Raw genomic sequence first — 13,156 nt, forward strand, 5'->3', positions numbered from 1 at the left:
GATTTCCTCTTCGCTAACCAAGAGGGAGTTTATGCCAGAACAAACATACCTTGGTGCAAATACATTTGTATAAGAATAGACTGTGCTGGAATTTTTTAGCGTATTTATGAGATCTGGGTTTAGTTATCTAGTCCACTGGATGAACAGTCTTTTACCAAAGTCATAATTTCTTTTTCTGGCAAGTGCCTTTATCACAGTTGTTCAATGCATCCTGTCTAGATTCTTCAGTGTTACTGTGTAACCACTTTTACATCACATGATGCAACACTCATTCTATAATATTTGGTTGGTGCAAAAGTAATTGTGGTTTTTCCCATTTAAAAGTAATAGCAAAAACCACAATTACTTTTGCACCAACCTTAGAAGGCTCAGAAGGAACTGGCACTTGTCCAGTCTAGAGGCAACCTTTCCCAGATAGTCCAATCAGCAGGATCCTGACAATGCGAAGGACTTGAACATCAAAGATTATTGTCCCACAGTCTGACTTTGTCTGTCCTGATACCTATCAGCGGACAGTGGCCTAGTTTCTACCACTAGGCTATGGTGTTCCTTCCCTGCTAAACATAAATAATTTCATCTCTCAAAACCAAAAAAAGGAAAAAAGAAAAACGAGTCCAACACCATCAACCACATGGGAAATGCAAATAAAAATAACAATGAAATAACACAACAAATTTACTAGAAGGCTAAAATAAAAAATACTAAGTGATGTCAGGATACAGGACAACTGCAACTCAGCTGCATTGCTACTGGGGAGGCAAAATGGTAGTGATTCAATTTTTATGATAATTTCAAAAAATAAAACTATGGTGATTGAAAACAGTGATTTCTATGGATTAAGGGATAGGGGAGGGTGTGATAGGATAGAGTTCTTCGGGTTATAGCACTTTTCAGTATCCCAATTGTGGTGGCGGTTACAAAAATCTATATATGTGTTAAAATGCATAGAACTAAATAGCAAAAAATCAGTAATAATAAAAATAAACACATGCTAATCAACATTTTACCACACAAGGGTGCACAGTAAGCATTTGTTGTATCAATTTAAAAATGATATTGAAGACCATTACTGCCATGTTCCACATTGCCACAGCCTAGTTTAAATTACTGTGTCTGCTGTTAATGTGAATACTGAACATGTTATATATACGTTATGTGTTAATGTGGACATAAGCAAGAATGACTCTTGGAGAGAGGGTAAGTCAATTATAGACAAACTTTATTGCTGAAACACCAGGAGTTCCGTCAAGATTGTGCTGCTCCCTGCACAGAATGCCAATCACTGAGTCAACAAGGATTGCCAGAGAAGAAGGCTTTAATCTAGTCCTGCAGCCAAGGAGAATGGGAGTTTAGTCTCAAATCTGTCTCCCGGATTGACCAAAATTGGTCTGTTTACACAGCAGGGAAGGTGGGGAAAAGAAATTAGGGAGGGATAAGGAAGCAATCCTGATGAATGAGGTGTTTGGTGTCTCAGTATCTGGATGTGGTGATCTAGTGAGTTTAGGTCCCTTGCCTGAGGGTCAGTTTCCTGAGGAAAAAACTCAGTTAAGACATAAGTTTCAAGTTTTAAGATAGAGAGCCCATTTCGATGTTTATTCAAAAATCCATAAATATGGGACAATTTGGCCAGTTTCAAATTCAGGGACATTTTAACCATTGTGGACTCAGTGACCTGTGAAGTGTACAGGCCAGGGAAACTTCCTCTTTGCCTTCTGAAGTTTCACTGAAAAATCAACTCACAAAAGGCAGATTAATTGGAGAAAAGGTATACAATTTTATTTAACTATATGTTTACACAGAGAGAACCACAGGGTGATTCCCCACCCACAGTGGGGTTTAGAAGCTTATTTACTGGCAAATCAGGTTATGGGAGAGGGGAAAAGAGGACTTCTGTTGAGGGGATCACTAGGGAGAATGAATGGATCAGGGAGTAGAGATTACCTTGTACATTACCTTGTGAAAGGGTTTGTTCAGGAGGGGTTACATTCTTAGTCTTACAGGGAGAGGAAGAAAAAAGAATTGTTCCTTTCGGTGGGTCTGGATCTCAGGCAGATAAAGGAACTTCACTTTGGGAGAGGTGGTGGGGAGTAGAGGTCAGAGAGACCTTGAGGCTTTTCCAGTTCAGTATGTCAAAGTGCCATATTTTGGGGTATCAGTTTCTGACTCCCAACACATTCTTGGTCTTCTTTTTTTGTAGTGGATCATGAGATAACAGGGAGGGGAAAAAGAGCAATTGTTCTCCTTGGTGGGGTCCATCCTATCTTTATGTAGACAGGGAAAAGTGTTTTCCAGAGCCTGTTGATTTCTAAGGGTCTTTACTTCAAAATCTTCATTATACCAGGAAGCCATATGTTGGGGTGGAATTTCCTGCACTCCTTCAACCCCCAACTCCAAATTTAGAAATGGCTTCTAACTTTTTTAAGGAAATGTCTTTTATTTCTTTTGGCCACTGTGATTGATTTCGTGATGGATCCACGAAGCAAGAAAGACAATCAAGGCCAATAAGTTTCAATTTTGGGACTACTGTTTGAGCTACTGAGAAAGTAAGATCTCTTTTTTGTTGTTTGAAACTGAAACCTTGTCACTCCAAGGACAGTCAGTAAACACTTTTCAATGTTAAGGGAACAGAGAGAGAGAGAGCTTCCTGAGAGAACAAGAAAGCAGAGAGAAGAACGAGAAGTGAGAAATTGGTCCTGACCATATTATGTTCCTCTAGTCCAGTTTAACTGGTGATAAGCTTAACTTGTGATAAAGATCCTAGATCCCTTTCCAGTCCTGCTGCATCCAAATCTCCTAGGAAGTCCTAGAAAACGTCTAATCTCCCCTGAAGCTAGCCCTACTGCCAGAATTTGAGGAATATGAACCAATAAATTTCCATTATAGTTTAAGAGAATTTAAGATAGATCTGTGTATTAGTTTGTTCTCACACTGCTGATAAAGACAACCGAGACTGGGTAATTTATAAATAAAAAGAGATTTAATGGACTCACAGTTCCACATGGCTGGGGAGGCCTCACAATCATGGCAAAAGGTGAAGGAGGAGCAAAGGCACGTCTTACATGACAGGAGGCAAGAGAGCATGTGCAGGGGAACTGTCCTTCATAAAACCATCCGATCTTGTGAGACTTATTCACTATCACAAGAACAGCATGGGAAACACACGCCCCCATGATTCAACTACCTCCCACCAAGTCCCTCCCATGATGTTGGGGATTATTGGAGCTACAATTCAAGATGAGATCTGGTTGGGGATGCAGCCAAACTATATCAGTCTCTTATTTGCCAACAAAAGCATCCTAACTGATAGAGGCCAGATAGATTTGCTTCTTTTTGTTTTTTTCAATATTTTGTTGTGAAGAAGTAAGCATAAGCTCTCAATAGGTTATGTTTTACAAGCCTCTGATGAAGTTCAAAGGACAACCATGCTTAGGATTTCCAGGACAACCTTGAAAAAAAAAACAGGTTGAGAAATAGGTGTGTTAATCTCCCTTCCCTCTGCTCCTCCCTCTGGCCTTCCTTTCTTTGATTGAATAGGCTCTAGGACACCTTTTTAAAAAGACTCCCTGTGGTGTTCAGAATCACTCCTACAATCAGATTCTGTCTCCACAATGGATCTCAGTGCTGCAAGTCACCGCATACCTCTAAGTGATGGAAACAGCATTCCCATCATCGGACTTGGTACCTACTCAGAGCCTAAATCAGTAAGCTTATCTTTTCTCTCTTTGTTTGCTTGTTTGTTTCTTTTAACATTAGCCTATAGCATGATCTGCAATTTATTTTAAGCAGATCTCATTTACTTACTTTTTGTAGTAATGGAAGCAACCTCAATTTGTAATAATGAAAGGACTACTATTTACTGAATAGGTATTAAGCCAAAGGTTAAACTAAATCAATTCATGATTAAAAATTAGTTTGGATTAGAGAAGGAGAACTTTCTGCTTCCTTTACTGAAATTTAGCTAAATGCTGATTACTAGAGTGAACTGAGTCACATGAAATTTGTGTGTTTATGACTTGTGTTTTTTTTATTATTAGATAATTTTTAGTTCAGTCTAACACCTAGTGAATACTTGCCATGCACTAAGCATTAGGTGATAGAAGTATCATATTGAGAAAAACAATGTCTGTGTTATCCAGAGATTAAAAATCAAATAGATGGGGCAGATTCTTTACAACTAATTGTAGAATGACAAAGATAAGGATCAATGCTATTCTAGAACTCTTTGTAAACAGTCTCTGAAAGCGTATGTATTAGTCAATTCTCATGCTGCTATTAAAGACATACCCTAGAAACTGGGTAATTTATAAAGGAAAGAGGTTTAATTGACTCAGAGTTCAGCATGGCTGGGGATGCCTCAAGAAACTTACAATCATGGCAGAAGGGGAAGAAAACATGTCCTTCTTCATAAGATGGAAGCAAGGAGAAGTGCTGAACCAAAGGGGAAAAGCCCCTTGTAAAACCATCAAATGTCATGAGAACTTACTCACTATCCTGAGAACAGCATGGAAGTAACCTCCTCCATGATTCAATTACCTCTCACTGGGTCCCTCCCATAACATGTGGGGATAATAGGAACTATAATTCAAGATGAGATTTGGGTGGGGACACAGCCAAACCATATCAGCATAGAAATGGAAATAATTAAATTTGACCATGAAGATTGAAACAGGCTTCCTTTAAAACAGTAAAGTTTCAGCTTATGAGAATATCTTTTCCTTGTTGCAGTTCAACATTTAATGTTGATTACGAGAATAAACAGTGACATGTGTAGAAATGCTACCGAAATTTGAGTGGTCATGTATGAATGAACTATTTGAAGTTGAGCATGAATGTACCAGACAGAGAAGCACACCTAAAGCAGGACATTTTTGGCAATAAGAAGTATAGAGACATTTTATTTAGACAGAGAAGGATATATGATATATCCAGGGAATGCCAAGCCCATAGTGCCTGGCACAGGGAGTTAATGGTGATGGTAGCTGAATCTGAAAATGCAGATTAAGACAGGGATTACCAAGGACCTTGAACACCATGCCAAGGAGTTGAAATTCTGTTGGATTACCGAGGACCTTGAACACCATGCTAAGGAGTTGGAATTTTGTTGGATTACCAAGGACCTTGAACACCATGGTAGGGAGTTGGAACTTTGTTTGTTCGTTTGTTTGTTTGAGGCAGGGTCTTACTCTGTCACCGAGGCTGGAGTGCAATGATGCAATCTTGGCTCACTGCAACCTCTGCCTCCCAGACTCAAGCAATCATCCTGACTCAACCTCCTAAGTAGCCAGGACCACAGGCAGGTGCCACCATGCCCAGCTAATTTTTGTATTTTTTGTAGAGAAGGGGTTTCATCATATGGCCCAGGCTGGTCTTGAACTCCTGGGTTCCAGCAATCCACCTGCCTCAGCTTCCCAAAGTGCTAGAATTACAGGCATGAGCCACTATGCTCAGCTAGGAGTTGAAACTTCATTCTATAGTAATGACACATCATCTAAAGTTTAGAAGCAAAGAGAGAGCATCACTAGATCTGTGTTTTTGAAAGATAAAACTCAGGTTGTAGCATAGAGAATGGAAGGCAGACGAGGAGAAATAAACTACCCATAGCAAGAGTAGTTAAAACTTGGATCACAATCCCACATTCCACTTCAGCTGCCCACCTCCCTTGTTTTTGGTAATGCAATTGAAAATTACTCTTGGAACAATTATATGAGTTTGATCCTTGGCCCCTTTCTCTTCTTTCTTTGTACAATGTCTCTTTATGATCTCATTCACAATCTTGGCTCCAACCACATATATGCAGAGATTCTCAAAACTATATTTTCTATCATTTGTTATATCTCCCCCATGTAAGTCCCTTACAGGAGATAACTATTGTTCAAAGATGAAAGAGATGAGCAAGTCTAATTATGGGGTACAAGCTACAGAGAAGGCATGGCCCAGAAAGTTAGATGGGGGAATATTCCTTCCTGAGTGGCTCTTGTTGAGACTGCTGTAGTTGCAGCAAGTTTTCAGAATCTGAATGAGCCATGGGGCAAAAGAGAAGTGCAGTCCAAGCTCTTGGTGAGTACCCAGGAGAAGCCTAAAACACCCACTACAGTTTTGCCCCTGAGCAGAGGGAGGTGGGGGTGCAGGGCTCAGAACCCATTTCTCAGGAATGTGCCATCCTTTAAACATTCCTTTTATTTTATTTATTTTATTTTTATTAGAGGCAGGTTTTTGCCGTGTTGCCCAGGCTGGTCTCAAACTCCTGGGCTTAAGTGATCCGCCTGCCTCAGCCTCCCAAAGTGCTGGGATTACAGGCATGAGCTATGACACCCAGCCCTAAACATTCCTTACTTTCTCCCCAATGCCCATCTAATTCCCCTCTTCTGATCCCCCAGGGAGCTTTGTTTCACCTGAGGAAAGAAAAGCCTTGCTCTTACACCAAGTAATTTTTTCAGATGTGGTTTTAAGCTGAGGACAGGGTGAAGGTCTCATAAGCTCTACCTAAGGGGACCAGGGGCCAGGCAGAAAGCATAAATGAATGGTTTCAGAGAGTTAAGCCTATTTATCCATTTTTTCCTACTTCCCCATTTTGATACTAGACATGAGTGCAAGCAATGCTTTCTTTTCCTCTTTATTTCTACAAGAAAAAAGAAAAAACACAAGCAACTAACACTCGGGGGACTATTATTGAGGACACAGTAGAGATCACACTACAAGAGGGTGGCAGCTTGTCCTCCAGTATAGACAATCATCATGAGTAATAATCCAGTTGTTGGCCAGTCTTGTAACACTTTTTGGAGAACACTGTAAAGTAATTATCAATTTGTAAGCAACAGCAACTCATTCAGATTTTGGATGACATCTGGATGGCATGCTGTCTTGTCTAACTTGTGTCCAATCACAAATGTGCCAATTATATCTTACAATGGATTTCCACTGACCCACCCAAACTTATGTTGTAGTGGATTTTATATAACCCAGCTCATAATGGGCAGCTCTGGCCACACAGCCACATCACGGCCCATGGCCAGATATACTATCTCTACAGGGCTCAGCAGCAATGTCATCAATGTAGATGGCATGACTTGCTCCAGAACCCTACAGGCTTACCTTGTAATTCTCCAACTGAGGCTTGCCATAAATTCCATGCCACATGTAAACAATAGAGCCTGCTGGGTCATATGGCCCAAGTGGCAGGGATGCTTGTGGTAAAGTCTAGACTTCTGCTGAGCCCTTCCCCATTCTGGGTCTACTGAAACCTGGTGTATTCATGTCACTCAATAAATGGGTAGGAATAGTACTGCAAGTATGGAATATGCTGCCTATGGAGCCTGAGGGCGCCTTCTGGGTAGTGTGCTTTCTTCTTAATGCTTTTCCTAGTATACAGCCATACCTATGACTTTATCTTAAAAGAACTTCCATCAGCCTTCCAGTAATCCATTTTTTTTTTTAATTCTTAATAGAAACGAGGTATTTCTATGTTGCCCAGGGTGGTCTGAAACTCCTGGACTCAAGCGACTCTCCCACCTTGGCCTGCAAAATTGCTGGGATTATAGGCATGAGCCACCATGCCCAGCCCAATAATCCATGCAGACTGCTTTGGTTTCTGTAAATTATGCAATACACTTGTTGGCTGCCTATCTTAACTTGCCTTTAGGGTAGGGTTGCCAGATTTATCAAGTAAAAATATCAGATGTCCAGGTAAATTTGAACTTCAGATGAACAATGAGTCATTTTTAAATATAAGTATGTTCCATCCCATTTAATATTTGGAATGTGCATATACAAAAAAGTCTTGCCCATTTGAATTTCAAATTTAACTGAGCATCCTGTATGTTGCCTGAAAACTCTAGGGATTTCATGTCTAATTAACCATCTCTGCAAAGCATCTCTGCAGGTCATGCTCTTTGGATACCACTCATTTTGATAACAGTGCCCACTTCACTTCTGAAGTTAGTACTACCATGTAGCCTCTATTATTTTAAAATTCCATCATTCCTAGCTTTAAAAACAAGGACAGGATCTCACTATGTTGCCCAGGCTGGTCTTGAACTCCTGGGCTCAAGCAATCCTCCTGTCTTGGTCTCCTGAAGTGCTGAAGTTAGAGGTCTGGGCCACCACACCTGGGCCCTAATTTTTTTTAGTAAACCTAGTGTTTCAACATCTCACACAGTCTGCCTTGTCTACAGAGGACAGCTGTAATTGAGCTCAACAACTCTGCTGTTTCTGTCGCTAAAGCATTGCTATCTCTCTGGTAAAAGGAGTGCTATCTGGGCCCTGCTGCAAAACACAGATCATCCGCGGGTTTCCGGCCTTACATAGTATATCCACTATAGTGGGCTCCCTTCTCTGAGCTTCCTGAGCCCTCTCTTGACCATCTGCCATGGTATTTCTGGAATGTCTACTTCATGTATGTGGATCTCACTTTTTCCAAGATTTCAAGAGTTACGCTGGCAGTGTGTTGCCACTGTTTCCTGAGGTGTTAAGTGAGGTATCAGAGGATAGTGTTTCCATATCAATAAACTCTCCTTTATCCAACTTGAAATTCCACCTTCCTCTTGATGCTGCACCCCAAGATCCACTCTCACACCTGCTCTCCACCTGCATTGCACGTGGTGTCTCGGTGTGCAGTTCCCTCAGTGTATCACCCTCTTCCTTTATTCAGCCAGGAGATCTCATAAGGGATAATATCCCAAATATAAAAAAAACTCCTACCTTTCTTTTTTGAGACAGACCTTTGCTCTTGTTGCCTAGGCTGGAGTGCAATGGTGCAATCGATCTCGGCTCACCAAAACCTGCACTTCCCTGGTTCAAGTGATTCTCCTGCCTCAGCCTCCTGAGTAGCTGGGACTACAGGTGTGCACCACCACACCCAGCTAATTTTTGTATTTTTAATAGAGATGGGGTTTCTCCCTGTTGATCAGGCTGGTCTCTAACTCCCAACCTCAGGTGATTCACCCCCCTCAGCCTCCCAAAGTGCTGGGATTACAGGCATGAGCCACTATGCCCGGCAAGAACTCCTACCTTTTACATTTAGAAGGATATATTCTAACATGACTCCAATACCAAGTGATATTCACTGGAAACCCCCTCTTGGAACAACTAATTATTGGTCTGTTGACTAGGAGGCAATATGCAGGTAGATCCTGCCTGGAGCACATGTTCCAAGGCAGCAGCTTCTGCGTCGTTTTCAAAGGACACAGGGAATGCTGGACATTAACATGGAGAAGCAGTGCTGGATCATTTCTGCTGATTTACCTTCTTCCTTCTACCTAATTCCTTCTTGCCATGTCCGATATGCTACTGATGCATCCATTTAATTTTAGATGTCTTACCAGATTTTTGTTTGTTTGTTTTGTTTATAGAATTGCTGTGTTTGGTTCTTTCCTAAATCTTCTAGGGTACTTTTCATAGTTTTCTGTCCTTTACAGAGATTTCCACATTTATTCTTTGTTTTTAAATTTAATTTTTTTTTAAATAGAGATGAGGGTCTTCTGTCATCCAGGCTGGACTGCAGTGGTGCAGTCGTAGCTCACTGAAGATCTCAATTCCTGGGCTCAAGCAATCCTCCTGCCTCTGCCTCTCGAGTAGCTAGGAGTACAGACAGGTGTACGTCACCATGCCTGGATAATTTTCTAATTTTTGCTTTTATTTTATTTTATTATTTTATTGTAAGACAGGGTCTTACTATGTTGCCCAGGCCAGTCTCAAACCCCTAGCATCAAGCAATCCTCCTGCATCAGCCTCCCAAAGTGCTGAGATTATAGGCATGAGTCACCATGCCCAGCCTCAAGTTTATTTCTTTAATCAAAACAATCATAGTTATTTTAACTTTTGACTAATAATTCCAATTTTTTATTGCGGTATTACTCTGTGACTGAATTATTTCACTTAGTATAATGTCCCCCAGGTTCATCCATGTTGTTGGGCATTGCAGAATTTCCTTCTTTTTTGAGGCTGAATAATATTACACTGTTTATGTACCACATTTTCTTTACTTGCTCATCTGTCAGTGAACATTTTGGTTGTTTCCATATCTTACCTATTGTGAACAATGCTACAGTGAACATGGAAGTGCAAATATTTCCTCAAGATAGTGATTTTATTTCCTTTGGATATACACCCTGAAGTAGGATTGCTGGATCATATGGTAGTTCTATTTTTCCTTGACCAACATGGTCTAATATATCTTTAATTTTTTTAGGAAACTCCATACTGTTTTCCATAGTAGCTGCACCATTTTAAATTTCTACCAACAGTGTACAAGAGTTGTAATTTCTTTACATCCTCACTAATAATTGTTATCTTTCAGTTTTTTGATAATAGTCATCCTAATGGGTGTGAGGTGTTATTTAATTGTAGTTTTGATTTGCATTTCCCAGATGGATAGCGATGTTGAGTATCTTTTCATATACCTATTGGCCATTTGTATGTCTTCTTTGGAGAAATGTCTACTCAACTCCTTTGCCAACTTTTTAATCAGGTTAGTTTTTTCTTTGGGGTGTTTGTTTGTTTGTTTTTTGTTTTTGTTTTTTTGCTGTTGAGTTGTAGAAGTTCCTTTTAATTATATCTAAGATATTAACCCCTTGTGAGGTATACGGTCTGCAAATATTTTCTCCTATTCCACAGGTTGCCTTTTAACTCTGTTGAGTGTTTCCTTTTCTGTGCAGAGGCTTTTTAGCTTGATGTAGTCCCAACAACCTATTTTTGCTTTTGTTTCTTGTGCTTTTGGTGTCATATCCAAGAAATCATCGCCTACCCCAGTGTCATGATGCTCTTTCCCTTATGTTTTCTTCTAGGAGTTTTACAGTTTCTGGTCTTAAAAATCTTTAATCCATTTTGAGTTGACTTTTTGTATATGGTGTAAGATACAGGTGCAATTTCATTCTAATGATAGTTCCAATATTAGGATCTATGGTTCTGTTTAGGCTCTCAATTGTTTCTGCCAGTCTTCCTTTATGGAACTTTGTTTTCTGGGGTACCTGAATTCTTCAACTGTGTGCAGGTTAATACTACTTTTAAAAAAAAGTATTTGTGAACGTGCATCAAGGGTGAAAAACAAGTATTTTCTTTCAGACAGCATTTGTGTGTGTTTGCTCCAGGTGCCCTGGAGGCACTGCTACCCAGTGACCACATTAAACTGGTCAGCAGACTCTGGTTACATAGGTTATGAAATCTCCCAGGGACTGGAGGTGGCCATAGCCTTTCAGGGAGTTTTTTTAGTTAACTTTTTCATCTCCTGCACCTCTCATTTCTGCATTCAGACTTTCCCATAAAATTTAGTTTGAATTAATAAATGCCTACTGTCTTTTCAGCAGTTTTTAAAAGTTTTAATCTAGTTTTGTTTTTTTGTTTTTTGTTTTTTTTTTCTTTTTTTGAGATAGGGTCTTGCTCTGTCACCCAGGCTGAAGCGCATTCGCATGATTACGGCTCCCTGCAAATTCTGCCTCCCAGGCTCAAGCGAGTCACCAGACCCGGCTAATTTCTGTAGTTTTTATAGAGATGGGGTTTCGCCATGTTGCCCAGGCTGTTCTCAAACTCCTGGGCCCGAGCGATCCTCCCACCTCAGCCTCCCGAAGTGCTGGGATTACAGGCGTGTGCCACCACGCCGGCCTAATCTAGCATTTTTAATTTTCTTAAGTAGAAGGAGATGCTCTCAGTCATTTTAGGAAACCGGATTTTTTTGTTTTACTGTTCAGTGAGATTGTCCTTCATTGTGGAATCAAATTTTTATATCTTAGATTCTCCTATCATATCATTTATGTGGTATCCTATTTGATCTTTCTAATTTTTTTCAAAACTGGTTTTCCTAAAAAATGTGTCAGAATTCATGTAGGATTTCTTTGTGCCACATTTAAGAATTACAAAGTGTGGGCCAGGTGCAGTGACTCATGCCTGTAATTCCAGCACTTTGGAAGGCCGAGGCTGGCAGATCACAAAGTCAAGAGATTGAGACCATCCTGGTCAACATGGTGAAACCCCGTCTCTACTAAAAGTACAAAAATTAGCTGGGCATGGTGGCGTGTGCCTGGAGTCCCAGCTACTCAGGAGGTTGAGGCAGGAGAATTGCTTGAACCCAGGAGGTAGAGGTTGCAGTGAGTCGAGATCACACCACTGCACTGCAGCCTGGTGACAGAGCGAGACTCCGTCTGACAACAACAACAAAGAATTAGAAAGTGTGGTCCTCATGTCCACAGTCCCAACTAGTTCCTCCATATTGATTAGAATTAAGTACAAAATAGTAATACATCTCACTGCTGCTTCTGCCTTCTGAGGGACAATATTTTTCAGCAAGTATATAAATATAAACATATAAATAAATAAGTAAATAGTAAATATCCAGTAAGTAAATATCCAGCTTTTAGAAGAGACTCCCCGGTAATAGCTGAATAATTGAAGATTTTCACTACTATAACTTGTTTCTGTGCCATAATCCTTGTTAAATGAGTCATCATCCAAATATGCAGCACCATGGTGGACTACACTCCTGCCTTAGCCCTTGCCTTTACCTCTCTCTTTCCTTCCTTCCTTCCTTCCTTCTTTCCTTCCTTCCTTCCTTCCTTCCTTCCTTCCTTCCTTCCTTTTCTTCCTACCTTCCTTCTTTCTTTTTTGAGACAGAGTCTCGCTCTGTCACCCAGGGTGGAGTGCAGTGGCATGATCTTGGCTCACTGCAACCTATGTCTCCCAGGTTCAAGATATTCTCCTGCCTCAGCCTCCCAAGTAGCTGGGATTACAGGCGCCCACTACCACACCTGGCTAATTTTTGTATTTTTTAGTAGAAGTGGGGTTTCACCATGTTCGCCAGGCTGGTCTTGAACTCATGACCTCAGGTGATCTGCCCGCCTTGACCTCTCAAAGTGCTGGGATTACAGGCGTGAGCCACAATCCCTGGCCATACTTTCTTTATCCTAAATGCTCTCCTTTGTACTTCATTTTTTGGGTTAATCTTTGAAAATACAAGCGCCTACTTTAATATGTATTTGTCTGGGACACCCTTCATTGTGTACTTTAGCTCTTCATTTAAATGATCAGTTCCAGCCCACAAAATCTCAGTGATGTTTCTGAGATTCTATTTACCATCCAGTATTAAGCTTCATATATTAATAATATGTAGAGGGAGGCCAAGGCAGGAGGATCGCTTGAGCCCAAGAGTTTGAGACCAGCATGGGCAACA

General features: G+C 40.6%; 1 protein-coding gene across 2 annotated transcripts in view; it reads left to right on the forward strand.

The window, feature by feature from the left end:
* The first annotated feature begins 3,526 nt into the window (after nucleotides 1-3,526).
* Nucleotides 3,527-13,156, forward strand: part of AKR1D1 (aldo-keto reductase family 1 member D1) — a 39,930-nt gene continuing 30,300 nt past the window's right edge. For both annotated transcript variants that reach the window (XM_007983066.3, XM_037991136.2), the window contains exon 1: nucleotides 3,527-3,701. In XM_007983066.3, the coding sequence (XP_007981257.1) occupies nucleotides 3,609-3,701 (93 nt within the window). In that variant the 5' untranslated portion in view covers nucleotides 3,527-3,608. The remainder of the gene's footprint in view (nucleotides 3,702-13,156) is intronic.

The sequence above is a fragment of the Chlorocebus sabaeus genome, chromosome 21, assembly GCF_047675955.1.
Source record: "Chlorocebus sabaeus isolate Y175 chromosome 21, mChlSab1.0.hap1, whole genome shotgun sequence".
NCBI classification, from domain to species: domain Eukaryota; kingdom Metazoa; phylum Chordata; class Mammalia; order Primates; family Cercopithecidae; genus Chlorocebus; species Chlorocebus sabaeus.